The sequence below is a fragment of the Crocuta crocuta genome, unplaced genomic scaffold (assembly GCF_008692635.1).
Source record: "Crocuta crocuta isolate KB4526 unplaced genomic scaffold, BGI_CrCroc_1.0 scaffold382, whole genome shotgun sequence".
NCBI lineage: Eukaryota > Metazoa > Chordata > Mammalia > Carnivora > Hyaenidae > Crocuta > Crocuta crocuta.
Window position 1 is genome coordinate 1,001,005 of NW_027531873.1, and position 20,618 is coordinate 1,021,622.

Consider the following 20,618-nt stretch of genomic DNA (forward strand, 5'->3'; position numbering starts at 1 on the left):
AAACAGATGTTCATTGTTTTGTTCTTGTAAAACACCTGTTCTGTAGATTTGCAAAATTTCAAACAAACCTCGAGATATAAAAGAAAAGGGCTGTCAAGTATGATTTCAATGACAGAAAAGCAGGAAAGCCTTTTTCACTGAGGTTTTATATCAGGGGCTATTTGTGAATTATATAGTTTTATTCACCAAATATTTATTTGTCATCTACTGTGTTCTGAGCACTGCAGTAGGTGCTGTGGATAAAATGATGAATAAATCTTTACCACACATTGGGAATATTTGGGAGAAATGGCTTTGTTGAGTGCACCCGCATGGTGGTCAAGAGAAGGAGTCACTGTGGCCACACTTTACAAGGATTTTCTCTTCTTTTTTTTGAAGTAGTATTCTAATGTTTGTTTTATTTTTGAGAGAGAAAGAGCATGAGCAAAGACAGAGAGAGAGAGGGAGAGACCCAGAATCTGGAGCAGGCTTCAGGCTCTGAGCTTTCAGCACAGAGCTCTATGTGGGGCTTGAACCCATGAACCATGAGATCATGACCTGGGCCGAAGTCAGATGCTTAACCAACTGAGCCACCCAGGCACCCCAAGGATTTTCTACCTAAGGTATCTATTCATCCTGAGGTCCAAGAAGCCAGAAAAGACTCAGATTGCTTCTATTCCTTCTCATTAAAAGGAACATGTTCTTTCCACACTCTATTTTATGTTCTGTATCAGACAATTATAAAACTAAAAAAAAAAAAAGGTGCTTGAATTTTCTCTTGACAAATTATCAAAATGGCAAACCATAATAAGTTCCCTACTCCCTCCTCTGCCTGCACTGCTCACCTGGTTTTCCACACGGACCAGGATGTTGCACATGTGTGTCATTGGGTGTCACAGAACAAGAGAAAGTCCAGCACTCCTCAGTGCCCATTGGCACTAAAACGTAGTGGTGGACTCACTTTTTTTAAAAAAAAGTTTTTTATTTTTGAGACAGAGAGAGACAGAGCATGAGAGGGGACGGGCAGAAAGAGAGGGAGACATAGAATCTGAAGCAGGCTCTAGGCTCTGAGCTGTCAGCACAGAGCCCGATGTGGGGCTCGAACCCATGAATGTGAGATCATGACCTGAGCCGAAGTCTGAGGCTTAACCGACTGAGCCACCCAGGCGCCCCTGGACTCACTTTTTTTTAGCGCGCAGATCTTGTGAGTCAGACCCCAATTTGACACGCTCTTTAGCCATTTCCATGAAATGAATCTACTTAGATGGGAAGCATCTACTTAGATGCTTCTTGTGACTAGAAAGATTTCAGTGTTGCTTTGAGCAAAGTGGACAATGACCACATCCCATATAGCTCTGTGTGATGGCTTTTTTTATGTGTCGACTTGGCCAACCCACAGCCTCCAGTTATTCAATGAAACAATAGTCTAGGTGTTGCTGTAAAAGCATTTTGCAGATGTAATAAAAGCCCCTGATGAGTGAACTTAAGGTAAAGAAGACCATCCTGAATAATCTGGGCTGGCCTGACTTAATTATTTGGAACAGATGTCTGTCTTAAGAACAGAGCTGAGGCTTCCCCAAACAAGAGAAAAAATTCTGCCTGTGGAGAATACTATCAGCCCATACCTGTGGAATTCCAGTGTCGTGTGATCTTCTCTCTTTTTTTAATGTTTATTTATTTCGAGGTGCGGGGGGAGACGGAAGGGCAGAGAGAAAGGGAGAGAAAGAATCCCAAGCAGGCTCCACCCAGTGTACAGCCCAAGGAAGGGCTCCATCCCATGAAAAGGTAAGATCATGACCTGAGCCCAAGTCAGGAGTCAGACGCTTAACCAACTGAGCCACCCAAGTGCCCTCTGTGATCTTCTCTTTCTCACTGCCTGCCTGATAGATTTAATTGCTTGGCCACTCCCCTGCAACCATGTTAGCCAATTCCTGGTGTGTTAGCTTGCTTAGCCTCCTGTAACAAAATATCATAAACGGGTTGACTTAGAAGAACAGAAATTTATTGTGTCATAGTTCTGGAGGCTACAAGCCCGAGATCAAGGTGTTAGTGTGGTTGGATGCAGGTGGTGACGGTGCCTCTCCCCAATCCTGCGGCAGTTTGCTGGTGATCATTGGTGTTCCTTGGCTTGTAGATGATGCATCACCCCACTGTCCATCTTCATGTCCATATGATGTTCTCCCTGTGTGGGTGTCTCTCTCTGCATCCAAATCTCTCCTTTTATAAGGACAGCAGTCATATTAGTGCATGTTAAACCCCATATTAGTGGGTTAAGGCCTACGCTAATGATCTCATTTTAACATGATCACCTCACTAAAGATTTTAGCTCCAAATAAGGTCACATTCTGGGGTGCTGGAGGTTAGGATTCCAACATATCTTTTTGAGATTCTCTGTTGAACCATGGCTGATATACTCTGTGGGTATCTCTTGGTCGCATTCCCTAAAGTAGCTTACCAGAAGCACTGTGACCTTCAGGTAGTACATTCCATGTCTCCAAAAACATTGACTCAACCTCTGATCTGGAGATGTTTAAATCTGAATGTAAGCACATACAACTGCTCAGATCACACACACACACACACACAGGGCCAGTGTTTGGGACTTATCAGAAAATTATTACTGTTAGAATTCTGGAGCATCTCAGGCAGCTGGACTATGGGTGTTTTAACTGATAAGGGGAGTGTTTTAACTATAACCTGGGTTTGCCATAAAAAGCTGCTTGTCTAACAAAAATGAACAACTTGAGAACTCAATAGTTGGCTTTGTAGGATGTGGGCAGAATGCTCATGGGTGTGAGGACTTGGAGGGGAGCTGTATCTAGCGGCTGAGAGCTGGAGAAGACATTTCACATTTCCGAGCCTGTTAATGTGTAACACACTTACTTGTGGCCAAGCGTACCTGATCTGATTTAATCTCACCACCTTCTTATTAGGCACGTATTATTCTCTCATGGTAAGGCTGAAGAAAATGAGTCTTAGATGACTCTTAGATCATACATCTAGTGGGGTGCCTGGGTGGCTCAGTCGGTTAAGCATCTGACTTCGGCTCAGGTCATGATCTCATGGTTCATGGGTTCGAGCCCCACGTTGGGCTCTGTGCTGACAGATAGCTCAGAGCCGGGAGCCTGTTTTGGAATCTGTGTCTCCCCCTCTCTCTGACCCTTCCCTGCTCACGCTCTCACTCTGTCTCTGTCTCTCTCTCTCTCTCTCTCTCAGAAATAAATTTTTAAAAATTTAAAAAGAAAAGATCATACCTCTAGTAAGGATAGCCCATGATTCAGACATAGAGTTGTTCTCATTCTTCATGGATTCCACATTTGCAAATTCACCTACTTCCTAACATTTATTTGTAACTCAGAACTAATGGTGCTTTCATGATCATTCAAGGACAGGTGCAGAGCAGGGAAATATTTGAGTCACCTGATGCACATGTTCCTAACTGAGGTCTAATGAGGTGACACTCCACCTTCTTGTTTTAGCTCTTATACTATAAACAAGTGTCCTTTCCAGGGTCCCTTGAGTGCCACAGGTTTTGTTTGGTGTTTGGTTTTGGTTTTTTGTTTTTTGTTTTTGTTTTTTTTTTGCATTTTTATGCTTTTTGTTGGTGGTTTTGCTGTTTGAAATGTCCCTAAACATTGTGCTGAAGTGCCATCTAGTGTTGTAAGGCAAGGAGGCTGTGATGTGCCTTACAGAGAAATTAGATGAGTTTTGCTGAGGCACAGGCTATAGTGGTGCTGGCTGTGAGTTCAGTCTTAGTGAGTCAGCAACATATATTGAATAAGGTGACTTTAAGCAGAAATACCCATAAAACCAGAGGCTCCCAGGAACTGAACTCCTTGGAGCAGAGGTTCAGTAGTCACTAATTTGGTGTTCATGGTGACTTTATAGGACAGAGATGCTGCAAAGACTGAGAACCAACTGTATCCATGTTGGGCCATAAAAGCTGCCCTTTCTTACTGCATTATGAGGATGGGAATCGGGACCCAACATGTTGATGCCTCTGTCTTCTTACCTGTTTCAGGGATGAAAGAGACTGTAGCTTGAAAGCCTCTGAAGGTCACGTTTTTATCCGACTGGAAGCTGATGAGCATTACACCAGAGGAGCTCAGCACGGGGGCAGGAGTAACAAAACCACAAAACCTTGCTGGTTAAAGCCCAGCCAAGGCCAGACGAGGTCAAGGGCCCAGCAAATAGACATGGCATTGGATAGGGGGGAAAAAAATTATCCTTTAGGCAATTGTTGAGAAATAAACTTTTTTGGTTGGTGTCACAATTCATTTTCAGAATAGAAAAACTCCCACTGCGAATGCCCCTGAGGGAACTGGTTTGAGCCAATGGGTTTATTTCAATGGCACTTTCCCCTTCTGACCCTTAAATCAGAAGGATCTTCCACACCTTCTGTCCAAATGGCTCTTTGATCCTCCCTCTGGCTCTTCTTGCCCCTGACCTGGGAGAAGGGGTGGTGGTAGTGACCACCTAGGGAGGGAGGGAAGGAGGGGGTGCAGGGGAATGAAGGAAGCTCGAGCCAGATCCTTTTTATTCCCAAGAACGATTTCCCCAAAAGGACTGGATCCAAGACAAACCAGGGGAGCTGAGGCTCCAGGGGCACAGACCTATTTCCTCCTGCCTTTCCACGTCCCTGTGCACCACCACGTAGTCAGAAGAACAATCTCCGTTCTCTTCTATTTCCAGACTCTGAAAGGAAAGCTAACAAAACTCCATGTTACATCCACAGCAAATCAAATGAACGATTGATCTGATTTTGAGTAAGCAGAGAAATGTGGAGTGTTCAGCTTGCTCTGGGGTGTGCCCGTAAGAAGAAAGTGAGTGGGGCATTCATGAATAGGTTAAATTACTTAGGAAAAGACACTATCCCACAGACTCCTAAACCCTAGACACCTCTAAACTACCAAATAGGGACCAAATATAAGGGTGCAAATATTTGAACTCCACGGTGCTCTCCTGGGAAGACCAAAGAAATATCAAAGAACAATCTAAGCAATTTGATAGCACCTGCCTTCAATTGACTTTGAAGAACGGAGCAATGGGAAACAGGGCTGATGAGATGGGAATTTAGATTTTAAACACACAGATGATGGAGATTCAGTGGAGCCTGAACACTCACCAAAAGACACAGGACTGCATGGACAGAACAGAGTGGAGGTAAGTGATCACTGACGGCGAATGTAGGCATGGGAAGAAGGAGAGTGTCAGAAACAGGATCCATTCAAACATTTCTAAACCTGACTACAATACTTTCTGGTAGCAGACCTTTTTCTCTATGAGTCAAATGGTATGTACATAGTTATGACTTGTAATCCTAATCTCCAAAGTCCTATCTTGGATGGTCCTGCACACTGATGCTGTCACTGACTGCAGGGTGTGAAAGCATCATTTCACTGATGCATGGCACTCAGGACGCATTTATTGAATGGGTGTGTTTTTGAATCATTTCTAGCTCTGGTACGTTCAGATTTTCAACTATATTTTGTCTTCCTCCTTCCAGAAATCTGCTCATACTTAAACTTTTATCCTCCATAACCAATCCTCCCTTAATGCTGCTTCCTCCTGAAATTTCTGTTTTAAGTATTTGGGTTCCAGAAACTTTTAGAAAGAGAAACTCTATACTTATTTCCTCTGTGTCTTCTCCTACTCATGTGTAAAACCTGGGTGATCTTGTTTCTGCTCTGAACATCAGACTTGCTATTTCTGGCCCCCACACGCACTCCCACCTGCTCTCTATTGTTCAATTGTCAATCTGATTATTACCTTTTTGCTGGGAGATGAGAAGGAGAGTGGCTGAAAGGCTGAAATGCTCAGTCCTCCTTTTTAAACCCTAACTTTCTGTGGTAAATCCAAACTATTGGCCACACCTTTTTGTTTGCTGCTTGTTTTGTGTTTTAAATTAAAGTCTCTATTCTCTGGACTGTCACAACTTCACACTTCCTCCTGAGTCTCGACTTCTTTTTGCCTCTTAAATATATGAGAACCTGGGAAACTTGGGTGGCTCGGTCGGTTAAGCGTCTAACTTTGCCTCCAGCCATGAGCTTGCGGTTTGGGAGTTTGAGCCCTGAGTCCGGCTCTGTGCTGACCGCTTGGAGCCTGAAGCCTGCTTTGGATTCTGTACCTGCCTCTTTCTCTGCCCTTCCCCTGCTGGCTCACTCTCTCTCTCTCCTCTCTCTCTCAAAAAAAAAAAAAAATATATATATATATATGAACCCAGAGGTCTTGTCTATCTTTACTACTCCCTCTTTAGTTTCTACTCTACTTTCTTTCCTTCATATCCTTCCTTGCTTTCAATTAGATTTTAAGAGAAGGGCTTCTAAATAAATGCCTCTTTCCAACCTCATTCTGGCTGCAGTGTTACCTTCAACTCTCTGGTGGCATCTCTGCAGATGACCTACTAGTGTTTAATGAACTCCAAAAGCTGCCAAACAAATGCTGACCAAACTCCGTATCCTGACATTCAAAACCTCTGAACTTTGAGCTCAGCCTTCCCTTCTACCGCCCTTCCCAATACAGCTCTGATTCTTGACTCCAGCCAGTCCCTCAGCCTGTTCTACGCTGGCTTCTCTGTGCTTGCTCTGTTCTTCTTCATGGAAGGCTTGTTGTTTGGGTCTTATTGGAATTGACTTTTGTTAGCCGTTACTTACAAAGTATTTTGTTATCAGTTTAATTAATAAGGAAGAAATGCTTGTTTCTAGAAGGTAACTGATTAAACCAGTTACCAGGTCCAGGTGGAGGCAGCCCTTCAACAGACAGTAAAGCGCACAGCTGCCATATAGTGGTGTATGTGGTAGTCACAGGGAAAACAAAACAAAAAAAAACTCTGCCCTTAGGGTGTTTATGTTAGCGATTCTGTGGAGATACCAGAGCAAAGTTGAGCGTAACCAGGGTCAGTACCTTTATTAGGTAGTGTTTGGGGGCTTGAAAAACCCAGTTACAGTTGGCCATGTTGCTATAGTATTCGGGATAGTGAAGACTCTGTATGAGGCCTTCTTCAAAAAGGACAGTAAAGGAACTGCAACCTGAATCTGAAACACAAGGAAAACGTCCTAACATTGGCATCACTCAAGCCGAGGGGAATCAATCCTCTGTGTGCTCCCACCTATCATCTCCCACAAACGGCTCAGCAGCTGACTCCTCAGGCAGAGCCAATAAGAAGGAAGACGTCTGTGCACTGATTCTCCAGAACCCATTCAGCCCCTCTCAGCTCCCTTGGGTACGTGAGAAGCAGAGTCAGCAGGGCTGGAGAAGGAGCGCCTGCGCTAGCATCTCACCGGCCTAGTGGCCCCTCCGCGATGGAAGGAACCAGGCCCCGTCCGGAGCTCCCTGCCCCTCACCTAATTCCTGGGGCCTCCACCTCTCTAAAAGGCCTGAGTAGTGCGTGATAAAAGCAGTGGTTTTACCAGGAAGGTAGTTTGGTTTTAGAGCTTTATAGGTGAGATTGAACCCCGCTGCGTGATCTGTGGCATCAGAGATGAAATTCAGCCGAATGGAGTTGGAGCCGATAAGAACTGATGAAGGGAGACTTTCTCCGCAGAACTTCCCTGCAACGTAAGAATCAGGAGTCTTTGTTCAGAGTCTAGGAAACAGCATCCATTTAGAGACTTCAGGAACTGGACTTGAACTGGATTTGTCGGGATACTGGAGGATTATCTAAACCAGGGTTTCTCAACCTCAGTACTGCTGATATTTTTTAACTGGAACATTCTTCGTGTTCAGGCTGTCCTGTGCATTTATGGGATGTTTTGTGGGGTCTCTGACCGTACTCCTCAGATGCCAGTATTACTATCTCTAGTCATGACAACGAAAGATGCTGGAGACATTGCCAAGGAACTCACTGGGAACAAAATCTCCTATTAAGAACCACAGAAATGCTCCTCTGTTTCTGTTTGTCTCCCACTCATGGTTATCCATTGGTATTTTCCTTCTTAGCTAGATGATGCAGTCAAGGTCATTTTCACGCCTAGGAAGGCAGCATTCTGCCCGAGAGCCCTGCAGTAGGTCTACATTTTACCCCTGATGGGCCCCCGACCCGGCAAATGAATCTAGGAAGCCTGGTTCCATGGGACGCAGCTGGAGCCAATGACCTGCTCTGTGGCCTTGCAACCACCACACAGGCTCAGGTCAGGTCCTTTCCACTGTCAGTCCTGAGTCCCAAACTTGCAGACGGGAAGTGTGGCATTTACAGATGCCTCAGTGCCAGACAGATTGCACCCCGACACCCCACTCAGCCCTCGCAGCACAAGTGTCCATTTGACCGTGTGAACATCCACTCACCAAGAAGTCTGTCTTCTAAGGAATGTATCGAGAGGTAAGTGTGGGGACAAGACTCTGCATCCAAGTGGGAAACATTGAGCAGCACATGCATGTTGGCCGGTGCCAGCAGGGTCCAGACACATAGCCTGCAGGCAGATCCATTAAGAGGGTGTTATTTTGTGACAGAAAGTATCCAGTTAATGGGCACAGCCGGACTGGAGGTGGGGGCCGGGGAGGAGTGGCAGGTCGGCTACTCACTGCTTGCTCTCGTCACGCAGGTGGGGGCTTTCTGGGAAATGCAGCTCTCCCTGAGGCTCATGCAGCACGCGATCCTGCTCGCTGCAGGAGACTGGGAAGGAGAGCCATGCGAATGGAAACCGTGGTGGCTGGCCACCATAGCCCGTTCCTGCTAGAACCTGTACAGAAGCGCCTGATTCTTCATCATGCATGCTTCCTCTCTTGTGACAACTTTCCCTGCCATGGCTTCTGTGGTAACTCACTGTTCTTGCGCTGACACCATAACTCGATTCTATAAATACATGTATTTCCTGGTTCCATCCTTAGCTTTCCTCTCTCTCTATATGAGCCTTCTGACTAGTCTCCTGTACACTCTTGAGTTTCAACTATTATTCTACAGTCCTGAACTTCAGACCTGGTTTTTCAACCATCTCCTAGATATCCCCTTAACATGCTACAGATGGTCTGCAAAAACCTGCTTCCACTTCTGATTCGGTTACTTTTAGGTAGGCTTTGCTTCGTCTCTCATGCTCAGAACTTTGGTACCATCCTTGGTTCTTCCCTATCCCTCACCACCCTTCATCTAAGTGACTGCCAAGCACCAATTCTTCCTGTTTCCATTCCCATTCTTTCATTCTCCGGCCATTGCCCTAAATCTCTGGAACTAATGTGTAATCTCATAAATCCACCTTGAATTATTTCCTCTGCATCCTATCTCTTATGTGCTGTTCTTATACCACCAGAATATGCCTCTAATCTATCTAATTAATCAGCTTCCTATTAATAAATCCAAACTTTTTTTTGACAGGCATCCAAAATTTCCACAAATTGGTCTCCATGTATTTTCTAATCTCCCTCACTTTAGCTGCTCTGACTGACATACTGGTCTCTTTTACCCCATTTTCCTATGTCCATCTTTTAGCATCCATCTTTCAATAAAGATGATTCCTTGAGCTGCAATACTTTTCTTTATCTGTATCCCATTTCCACCTGACAACATTCTACTGGTTCTTTGTGGTTTTGTTGTTGGTTTATTTGTTTCTTGTGATTCAGTTTAAGAGGCATCTATGTTCCAAAGCCACCTCTGGCTTCCCCCCCACACCCCTAGCCACTTAATCCTGTAGTTAGCAGGGTACTCTTTTCCCCAAAACTATCTTTGTCTGGTTCCACAGACACAGAACCACTGAAGATAGGAGCCAAAGCTGCCTTAGAGACTATCTGATCCAGACTTTTCTTTTTAAAAAATGTTTTAATGCTTATTCTTGAGAGAGAGAGAGAGAGAGAGAACCAGTGGGGGAGGGACAGAGAGAGAGGGAGACACAGAATCCAAAGCGGGCTCCAGGCTCTGAGCTGTCAGCACAAACTCACAAACCATGAGACATGACCTGACCCTAAGCTGGACGCTTAACCAGCTGAGAGCCACCCAAGCATCCTCTGACTCTTCTTTATGGACAAGGAAACTGAGGTCCAGAGGTAGGAAGGAACTTTCCCAAAGTCACAGTGGATTCATTACAGACTTGGCAGTATAACACTGAGGGAGAGTCCCCTGTGTAAGGACACTTTCAGGGTAAGGCGTGTAGCTTATTGACCACACCTGCACCACCTCATCCCCCTCCCCTGAGTGTCTGATCCAAAGCTAGGATTTGACAATGTTTGCTGAGTTGAGATGGAGCGCTCAAGAAGTGAAATGGGAGGGAATGCAGAGCTCCTTCTGGGTGATGGGCTGCCCTGACTGGCAGGGAATGGCTGTGGGTGCCCCAACTGTGGGTAGCTTTCTACCTAGTGAGCAGAGAGACCTCTTGCAAAGACTTTTAATTACAAAAGGAACTTATATTCAGAAATACTAGATATTAATTCCTGCTCCTGGTGGAGCAGGCTGTAAGAAATACCCACCTCTGGAGCTCTTCCTCTGCTTCCCTGGGAAAGAAAAAGAAACATGCTCTTCAAGGTTTGCGATATCCTGAACAGTATTTCAACAAGTTAGCATTTCCCTGGCTCAAAAGTGCAGGAATTTTTAAGTCAATATGCAGCTAATGAAAAGCTAATCTCTGGAAAGAACAGAAAGGATAATTTAACAAAGCAGGAATGTGGTCTTGGTGTTTTAATGAAATTTCACTCTCCCTATTAAGTGCACTAATCAGGCCATGAATAGCTTGGAAGTGACATAGAGGAAGAGGTTGTCTGGTCTACTTCTCTCACTGTTCATGAGAAGTGGGGCTGGAGATGGAAATAAGTGGCCCACAACCACAAAAGAGTTGCCGGGGTAGCTACCACTTGAGCTGAGGGCTTGGATGCCTGCCACTGTACACTTGATAACAAACCCAAGTTCTTAGCAAATGAATTTTAATTAACCCCTTTGGGACAGAACAGAAGCCCTATTGAAGCTGGAAGCTACTTGTTAGAAAACAATTAAGTTGGACGTGGAGGCAGAATCGAAGTTTCAATTAACTCACTGGTCAGTCTAGCAGAAGTTGCATATGGACCCTGGTCTTTTCATACTTATGGTACCCAGATCTGTGCCTGGCCTTCTCAACCACAGCATCACTCACATTTTGGGTGGGATCATTCTGTGTCATGGGTGCTGTACTGTGCATTGTAGGACACTTAGCAACATCCATACCTCCTTCTCACTGGGTGCCAGCAGCACCCCCACATTGTGACAACCAAAAATGTCTGCAGACATCCTCTGGGGAGCAAAATTTCCCCAGTTGGTAACCTCTATAGCTTGCTACATCTTGCTAGCAAACTTGAGATGTAAGTGGTGAAAATATGTCTCTAGCTGATTGTTTCAGCTAAAGACAATTTGACAAAGTCTAGGATGAATGGATTCATGTTCCTTTGTATATTTGTATGCTGTACTGCACACCGTGTTTTACTCTTGTTTTAAATTTCATAAATTTTTAATTTTTATGTGCTCCACTTAAAACAGAAGCAAGCCCATCTGCTCAGTGGTCCTGTCTTGCCTGGACTTGCTGATGCTCTCTCTGGCCCTCGCTTCTTGACCTTACATGTGGCTTTATTACCAATTTGGAGGTGTTTGTGGATCCAGGGAAGCACTTTTCTAAGATCTGTGAAGATCCCAGGGGACCCTTGGTTATCCTTCTGCATGTTGTTTCTCCAGCCTCGGCCACAGCCCAAACCCCAAGACGTCACACCAGCCAGAGTCCAAGCCCCCTTCTGATTCCGGCACATGAGGGAGCCTCCTGAGTCTCCCTGTCAGGGGGAAAAGCCTCCATTACCATCATTGTCTGTGTCTGTGCTCACTTTTCCCCCCACAAAGATGCTAACTGAGGATCAATGACATTTCTTTACTTCTAATAAGTTGGACTCTGAGGTCCAGGAGAACAGCCAGGCACAATTCACATTTAATCTTCAAATATCAGTAGGACCTATCAATTCCACCTCTTTATTCCCCATCCTTCCCCTTCCACCCTTTCATCTGTCTCCTATTTCATCCTGCAGACTCAGAGAAGTCTTGCCCAGTAGTAAAACTGATCCCAGATCTTGGTCAGCAGGAGGAATGGAAGGAAGGTGAAGTTCCCATTATCCACAAGTTGAAAACTTCTAAATAGGAAAACGCCAGCCATCCTTCAGATGTAGAGAACCTTAACCTCACTGATGGCACTATCTCTGTTAGTTGGTCTTTTGGAAAAAGGAGAAGACCTCCTCTGACTTCACACTCCCCAGTAAAAACAGATTGTAAAAATGTCCTTTTATTTTGACTTGACCTCCCTTGTCACTCCTGACAAGAAGAATCCAGTTTTGTCTACAGCCTTCCTTCAGGCTCTCACCTGATGACAAAGCTGAGGGAAACCCTTCTGGGGACCTTTCAGCCTGGCCACTCCCACCTACCTGACATGCATCCTTGCCTCCATCTGGGAAGCCTGTGCAGAGAAACGTCTGTCCACTGACAGGTTTCTTTAGGGTTAACAAAGCTGCCTCACACTCTTCCTGGGTCAAAATGGGCAGGTTCACATCCTGCAATACTTGCGAGAGGACACCATCTAGGAGAAACAAAGATGAGAGCCCAGCGAGGGACTCTCGCACTTCCTGAATTAAAGATGTCGCGTTCAGGTTTTGTCCTTTGGAAAGACCTGAATTTCTATACACAATGGATATTCTCTTTTGAAATGCTTACACAATTGTTCTTTTACAAAGAAATTAAAAACTGTATTTTCTAATTACCCACTAGGAGGTTCTGAGATCTGATTAAGAGAAGTGGCGTAGAAGTTCTTACCTTCAGCCGAGCGGCCCCAGCCTGCGGTTGTACAAATAAATCCAGCCTCAAATTGTTCCTTTGGCTCTGGAAGACACATTGGGCCCACAAACTGGCCTGAAGAAAAGAGCAGGACAATGTTTGTCTCATCCATGGAGGAGAGGACACCCTAAGCCACTCACATTTGGTATGTAGATGGTTCCCCAAAGACCTTGTGAGAGTTGTGATATCCATGCCTCGCACCTCCAGGAGCCACTTATCAGACAAAGAAAGACTCTTTCCTGAATCCACATAACCCTATGTATGAAGCCACAAGAAAAAAGACTTTCACATAGGATACCCTCCACCCCAAATCCCTGTCTCAAAGCGCATGACCCAGAACTGTTGGGCATATGCTACATAACAAACAATGTAGGAAATGTGCTATGGAACAGAAGTTATAGAGCACATGGGATAGACAATTCAGAGTGAACCTCTAATGTTTACCAAAATGAAAGGCGCCATCCATCTTCAAAAGAGCAATATCATAGTCCATTGGCTTCTTGATGGAGAAATAGGGGTGTATGATGATGGTTTCAATGGTGAGGGTTTGCTCCCCTGGGTCTATATGGCTCAAGTCATACTCTCCAGCAGTAACATTCAAAGTTGATGCAATATTTCTGTGAAGAAGAAGCAATAAAATGGGTGAATTTCATTTAGCCTCTGATATACTTCTACTGGTTGACAATCTGGCATCTTTGAAATGACATGGGTGGATGATATGAGTGTGAGGATGATGAACAGAGAAAGTGAGAATGATTCCATCACTACTAGTAAAAATGCAAAAGTCCCAATTTAAGTGGGGAACTAGTAAAGAGTGACCTCAAATGGAGCCAATAACACGATAAATTGAATACTTTGCAATGTTATTCATAAAATGTCTAAAAACACATTTATATTGTAACTCGGAGGGTCTGAAGCCACAGTGGACTTTATGCATCTACTCTAACTAGCTGGCATGGCCTCAATATCAGTGAGATTCTTTGAGAATGATTTGTGATTCCCCCTAAATATGCTGTTTTAATATCAGAGATCTAATGCTCAGTATATATTGTGAAAGACATAATAGCACCAAAACTCTGATATCTCAGAGAGTATGCACAGTAAAGGCTTTAGGACTGATTAAAACAATGAGAAGTGAGGATCTTCTCCATATATATGTAATTTAGAGACATGGTGTGAGATGGGAAAGACCATTTTATTTCCATTCTTCCTGTAGCAAAGTTATCTAAAAGGAACTCGGTAGGGTGCATCCAGTTGCATTAAGAACTTTGGGCTTACAATATTTGGGCAACTTTCATTCCCAGAAGTGATTATTTTTTTTAACTTTTTAATTTTTTTAAATGTTTTATATATTTTTGAGAGAGAGAGAGAGAGACAGCATGAGCAGGGGAGGGTCAGAGAGAGAGGGAGACACAGAATCTGAAGCAAGCTCCAGGCTCCAAGCTAGCTGTCAATACAGAGCCCAACGCGGGGTTTGAACCCATGAACCATGAGATCATGACCTGAGCCAAAGTCAGATGCTCAACCAACTGAGCCACCCAGGCACCCTGAGAAGTGATGATTTTTTATAGAACTGAAAAGGGCATAATTTTCCCTTGGCATACGCTTCCCAGCTCTTGTCTATATTGGGTAACTGATCTAATACACAGCATCTCTTTAGCCTAATCGTCTGCCACACTGCAGTGAAATTATCAGTTAACTCTTCTTTAGACTATCAACTCTCTGGGAGCAGGAATTCCATCTTTCTTACCTTTGTATCCTGGTAGCCCCCAAAGTGTTTAGTACCAAGTAAATGTCCAGGGGATGTTTGCTGATTTAAAATGAAAGAGGGAAAATATGGGACATGATCTTGATTTCAGTCTAGTGACTACCAAGAGCACTGAAAACAATAGAACATTTAGAGCACAGGAAAGTGGAAAAAAGATGGAAGTTGTTAGACTGAAGCTCAAAGAGGCATGACCAGTAGTAGGAAAGGAGACATGGGAGACTTCTCTACATTTTTACTGGCCTCCCTTTGTTTTCTTCTATCAATTTTTTTTTTTTACCTTTTAATGCTGTAAGTTTATTTCAAAGGAAAAAAATAGAACAAAAACGACCTTTGAGTTTGGGGAGGAGAACTGTTTTTACACTTTTGGAAGTGGCAGAAGACATTGGATCAAGAAGTGAGTTACTAGAACATAAAGTTGCATTCCAACAGCTGCAGTGAGCCATGACTAAAGATGGGTGATGCTGTCAGGGGCTACCGGGGCATGGCTTTCTATTAATAATGTTTAATGTCAGCTCCATCACACAGACAGAAATCACAAATAAATCCCCCAAACATGGGATCAGTAGGAACAGACATTTCTTATAAAAGCAAAATACTGGTATAAACAATATTTTCCAGAGTACACATTTCGTATCTAGATTTTATTATGTGAAACAAAGTCAAAATTAGAAGCCCTGGGTTCTTTTATCAATTTTTTAAAGATGCATAATGAACCAGATTTTTTTTTTCACTGAAATTTAGGAGAGAATTTTTCACAAATATATCTTTGTGATACTTTGTTTTCACTTGGATGTTATTCTTTTTTTTTTTTTTTTTTTACAAATAGTTTATTGTCAAGTTGGTTTCCATATAACACCCAGCGCTCATTCCCAGAAGTGCCCTCCTCCATGCCCATCTCCCCCCTCCCCACCACATCCATNGATCCATTCATCCGTTGATGGACACTTAGGCTCTTTCCATGTTTTAGCTATTGCGGAGAGTGCTGCTATGAACATTGGGGTACATGTGCTCCTATGCCTCAGCATTTCTGTATCCCTTGGGAAAATTCCTAGCAGTGGTATTGCTGGGTCATAGGGGAGTTCTATTGTTATTTTCCTGAGGAAACTCCGCACTGTTTTCCAGAGGGGCTGCACCAGTTTACATTCCCACCAACAGTGTAGGAGGGTGCCCGTTTCTCCACATCGTCACCAGCATCTAGAGTTCTCTGATTTGCTCATTTTAGCCACTCTGACTGGCGTGAGGTGGTATCTCAGTGTGGTTTTGATTTGCATTTCCCTGATGATATTCTTTAATTACTTGCAGTCATATTTAAGTAAATAAAGCTTTCAACTCCTGCAAAGAAAGTTAAATACCAAGTTAAATACCCTCTGACAATGTCACTGAGCCATTTTTGTGTTATGCATTTAGGATGTTCCCATGCTTAGCATAAATCACCCATTTCCATGTTTTAATAGGGTTACTGCTGCTGATTCCAGGGGAGAAGGTGGATAATCTGGCATTCAACCATGAACTAGGCCTTCCCTACCTGTTTGCAACGCAGTGAGCAGCCGTAATCACCCATTGTGCAGAGATGATGGTTCCCCCACAGATGTGCTTCTGCCTTCGTTTCAGAGACACCTGGATTACAAAGAGCTGAAGTGGGAGCATGTCAATGTCCTGTGACCCCCACAAAACCTAGAGACTGAGCATACACTGAAACATAAACCCAGGCTTTTATGTACAAATATTAGAAGTTGTGGAGTATGAAGAGGTAAAACCCATCCCATTACAGCTCAGAAGGGCAGTGTTGGAACCAGAACATTTCCAACCCTGGTTTTCAGGAGAGGTAGTTAATTTGAGATGGTTGGCTATAAGGGTTTAGTAGAGTTAATAGTAAAAATTGTTGTGATTGATTGATTGATTTTCATAATAGTGTTGGCCCAGACCGTTACTCTAACAATATGAACAATGTCTGTGAATGAAGAGAAAGAAAGAAAAGTATAAGATATACCAGAGTCCAAATGAAGAGATTTGGAAGCAAAACAAGGTGAGAGCGAAGGCAGTCTTTCAGCACATGCTTCAATTCCTTCAAGCCTCATAGAGAACAGTCTGTATCTACAATTCTGTCATGCTTTTAACTATTTGACCTCTACCACTACTTCAGGCCTATTTTTTAACCTGCATCTACAGATTACTTTCTATCTTTGGTTTATCCTGTTCATGATATTTGATTTGACTCTAAAATGGCTTATAGAGTACAAGTATATGCTGTTAATTCCATTATTAGAATTCGAAAGAAAGCAATTTATTAGAACTGTCTCTTTTTGACCAAAAATTAATCAATAAACTGTTGAAAAAGTTTTAATACAGAGAAGAATAGGAAGTAAAAGGAAGTAAAACCACTGATTAGGACTTGAATATGAACTTCTGAATTGATTAGTCAACCAACTGACCAAATAAGCAACTGATCAAATCCACTCTTCAACCAAGTAATTAATTCATTAGTTAACCAAATGACAATGACTCAGCCATTCAGTCAACCTACAGAATACAAATTCAATCAACCAATCATTACTAAATATCCAATTACCAAAAATTGATGTGACTGACTTCAAGTAAAAGCAAGGAGCTATTGCTCACAAAATTAAGAGGCAAGAATTCAATATGGCTCTCAAGGTAAAGAAAACTGGGAGAATGTCAAAGACAATAAATGTGAACACCATAGGCTAGAGACAGAAGCACAAAGGCTTTTCTCTGGCATGGGAAGACCAGGAAATTAGATTGAGAGAGAATTCTTAGGATATCAGCGTCTAATCCGGCAATATTCTTGACTATTCACTTGTATGGTATAGGTACAAATCTCCAAACAGAAAGTCGACCTATGGATATGACACCTTCGGCTTTCCTGGCCATCTTTAGTGATAACAATACAACATAATTATTGACTAAGAGATGGGAGGGAGGGGGGGATGGGCATGGAGGAGGGCACTTTGGGGATGAGCACTGAGTGTTATGTGGAANATTTTTTTAAATTGTAAATTCAAGAGTTTTTTGTTTTGTTTTGTTTTGTTGTTAGCTTATTGAAGTGAAATTTTTGTCTTAGGGGCTGGAAATTTGGGACGCATTTCCAATTTTCGGAGCAAGCCAATAGTGCATATGATTATTCTGACCACATATTTTCTGGAACTCGATGGATGGACATCTTGAGGGACTTGGATCCTGGCTCACACTCATGAGATACCTGGTGATTAAGTAGGCAGAATGGAGTGCACTGATGACTAGCATGTGTTTCTGGGAGATCCAGTACTGAGACAGCTCATAGTCTACCTGCCAGAGAATGTTCCCTGAGACTCACCTGCCAGGGGTAGGAACCCCTTTCCACTTGGCTTCCCCCAACAATGCGACTGAAAATGTTAAGGTAATTCCAAGGCTGTGCCTTCACCAAACTCTGCCCACAAGTGGGAGCTAAGAAAGAGAGAAGACAAAAATTCAGTGATCAGATTGCTCCTGGAACTGAGGGATACAGGAAGTTTTTCTGAGCAAGAAACTGTAGGATGTTGAGCATGTGGAAAGATTACAAAATGACTTTATGTTAATTGTGCAATTTGCTGTGATTTACATACATGGGATTGTTCAGCTTTTGTCACATAGAACAGGCATACCATGGAGGCACCTGGGTGGCTCAGTTGGTTAAGCATCCAACTTCAGCTCACCTCATGATCTCATGGTTTGTGGGTTCGAGCCCCACGTTGGGCTCTGTGCTGACAGCTAGCTCAGAGCCTGGAGCCTGCATCAGATTCTGTGTCTCCCTCTCTCTCTGACCCTCCCCTGCTTATGCTGTCTCTCTCAGAAATAAATAAAAAACATTAAAAAAAAAAGAATGGGCATACCATGAAGACACATTTTTTTTTTATGAAGGTGAAGGGACCCAGAGGTAGATCTCCACTGGGTTAGCACAACTATAGCCCCCTTGATTTTGAGCAGTCTGGTCTTTTAAGGGCTCCTTACAGAATTCTGTACTTCTATAACATTTATCACATATGAACATGGTTAATTTTATGTTCTTCAACCCAGCTAGGCTGTGGTCTTCTCAAAGATAGGAACTTAACCTTAGAAATATCTAAATTCAAAATATCTATAATAGTTCATGATGAATAGAAGTTGCTCAGTTAAGTAGTGAAGTGGTTGATGCTGTGTTCTGCCTTAGATTGTAATTGTATGTACATCTTCTCTGCTCCACCCAGGAGCCTGAGTGGAGATCATGGTCTATGCTACCTGGCACACTGTCAGATATTGGATTTAAATCTTTATGAAAGTGGAAAGTGGCAGGTTGTTCAAGAAGAGTGGAGTAGAGAGAAGACATGTCCTGATTCACCCACCAGAGTGGGGTTAGGCTAGAAGGGATGCCAGGTAATGGCAAAAAGAACTCTTTCCTTTTTGTGGAGAAAGACTTTATCCCTGAAAAAGTTGCACTTACTTATTTAACCTCAAAATTTTTTTGACTTCTCAACTAGCAGATGAGCTAGATTAAAGATGTTTAGAGCTGCCTGGTAATTCAAGGATGGCACATCTTCTGTCTCTTCTGCAGGTCATTCTTTTCCGCATGTTTTCAAGGAGAGCCTAGAAAACCCTGCCTGACAATCACCCACTTCTTCACCTAGCTGAACTCTCTAATCCTTATTCCTCAGTTTAGTCATCACCTCAACTGAGAAGTCTTCCTTGATTTCCTCAAGTTGTGGTAAATGTCTCTCTTGTATTGTGTCATACAGTTTCCTCCCCACTTTTATAGATTTTGCCATTCAGTATTGTGATACTGAGTTGTTTGTCTCTCTCATTAGACTATAAACTACTTGAGGGAAAAAACCCTATGTTCTATCCATATTTGGATTTCCAAGGTTTTGCACAATTCCTAGCATATGGTAGACATTTAGAAAATTGGATGGATGAACAAATGTTTTTTTCTTGAGAGCAAATCCTTGAGAGCATTGCTATTAATATGGTAAAATATATTAATATGGTAAAATATACAAAGCTCTTTCAAATAACTTCTCATTTAATCCCCATTCAATGCCTGTGAACCAAGCACTAATGCCTCTGAATTGCAGATGAAAAAGTGAAGAATCAAAAAAAGTCACAGCTAATTAACAGCAAAGGATGGATGTAACACTGAGCCTTTTTTATTTTGAACCTAATGCAGGCATGACATTGAATCAAAAACTTATTTTCTAACTGTTTTGGTTGAATGTATCATAATTAAATTAGACACAAGGGTTACTATTTCCTAAATTCACTGAAGCAAACACAGAAAGGATGATTCTTGGGGCTGGCACGACTCTGACTATTAAGAAGTCTGCCAAGAACTACTCTCACCTTATGTTACTTGAAGGAAAAAAGACTATTCATAAGGCACCGCAGTAAATAGACTTCATTTTTCCCAGCAAGATAATTTTCCAAAAGATTACAAGTGCTTCCCAATAGATGCTGATTTCCAGAATTTGCTCCATGAAAAAAGATGGGATTGTGCAATGTGTCCAAATAAGTGGATGATCCCAGGTTTCTCTCCAGATCAATACATCTTATTCAAGTTGTATCCTATGAAGGTTTTATGCAGTTTCATATGCTGATTACAGGACAGAAGCCCAAAATAATTACATGAAAAACAATTAGATCTCAAAATTTATATGCTTCTATTTCCCCAAAGGAATATTGATTTGGAGTTGTGATGTCCATTGCCAGCAAAAGTTATTCCTTCAGACAAAGGCAGTTTAGAGTTTGTTTGGAACTTACCTTTGGGGAGAGGAAATGTTGCAGATTTACCTTGTTCCAAACAGAGCATTCCAAGTAGTAAAATGAGCCTATTCTTGCTCAGAGGCATTATGAGACTCAAAAGTTTTTCCTTGAAAATTTAGACTGAAAAGAACCAAATAGGAAGCCCATCAGACCAGCAAGAAGCCAGCTTAAAAGAAAGTTATTTATTAACCAAGACTTGAGTCATTCAACCATGCCCATACAATGTTTCTGAATGTGCTTTCTTGCAAAGATCTTTGCAAGCAAGATGTGGGGAGTCGACCACAGAAGCATAGTCTTGATCCAGCAATATTACATGTCCCATTACACCCACATCAGTATGTTGCT

General features: G+C 42.8%; 1 protein-coding gene across 1 annotated transcript in view; it reads right to left on the reverse strand.

The window, feature by feature from the left end:
- OVCH2 (ovochymase 2) overlaps positions 1 to 20,358 on the reverse strand; it is a 35,021-nt gene extending 14,663 nt beyond the window's left edge. Inside the window, exons 1-15 of the mRNA XM_077772892.1 lie at positions 20,271 to 20,358; positions 17,839 to 17,948; positions 16,030 to 16,121; positions 13,181 to 13,353; positions 12,716 to 12,811; positions 12,331 to 12,482; positions 11,502 to 11,691; positions 10,372 to 10,395; positions 8,500 to 8,590; positions 8,263 to 8,387; positions 7,389 to 7,529; positions 6,883 to 7,013; positions 4,593 to 4,686; positions 3,992 to 4,123; positions 2,435 to 2,515 (exon numbers count right to left, since the gene is read on the reverse strand). Of these exons, the coding sequence (XP_077629018.1) occupies positions 2,435 to 2,515; positions 3,992 to 4,123; positions 4,593 to 4,686; positions 6,883 to 7,013; positions 7,389 to 7,529; positions 8,263 to 8,387; positions 8,500 to 8,590; positions 10,372 to 10,395; positions 11,502 to 11,691; positions 12,331 to 12,482; positions 12,716 to 12,811; positions 13,181 to 13,353; positions 16,030 to 16,121; positions 17,839 to 17,948; positions 20,271 to 20,358 (1,720 nt within the window). The remainder of the gene's footprint in view (positions 1 to 2,434; positions 2,516 to 3,991; positions 4,124 to 4,592; positions 4,687 to 6,882; positions 7,014 to 7,388; positions 7,530 to 8,262; positions 8,388 to 8,499; positions 8,591 to 10,371; positions 10,396 to 11,501; positions 11,692 to 12,330; positions 12,483 to 12,715; positions 12,812 to 13,180; positions 13,354 to 16,029; positions 16,122 to 17,838; positions 17,949 to 20,270) is intronic.
- Between the last annotated feature and the right edge of the window lie 260 nt (positions 20,359 to 20,618).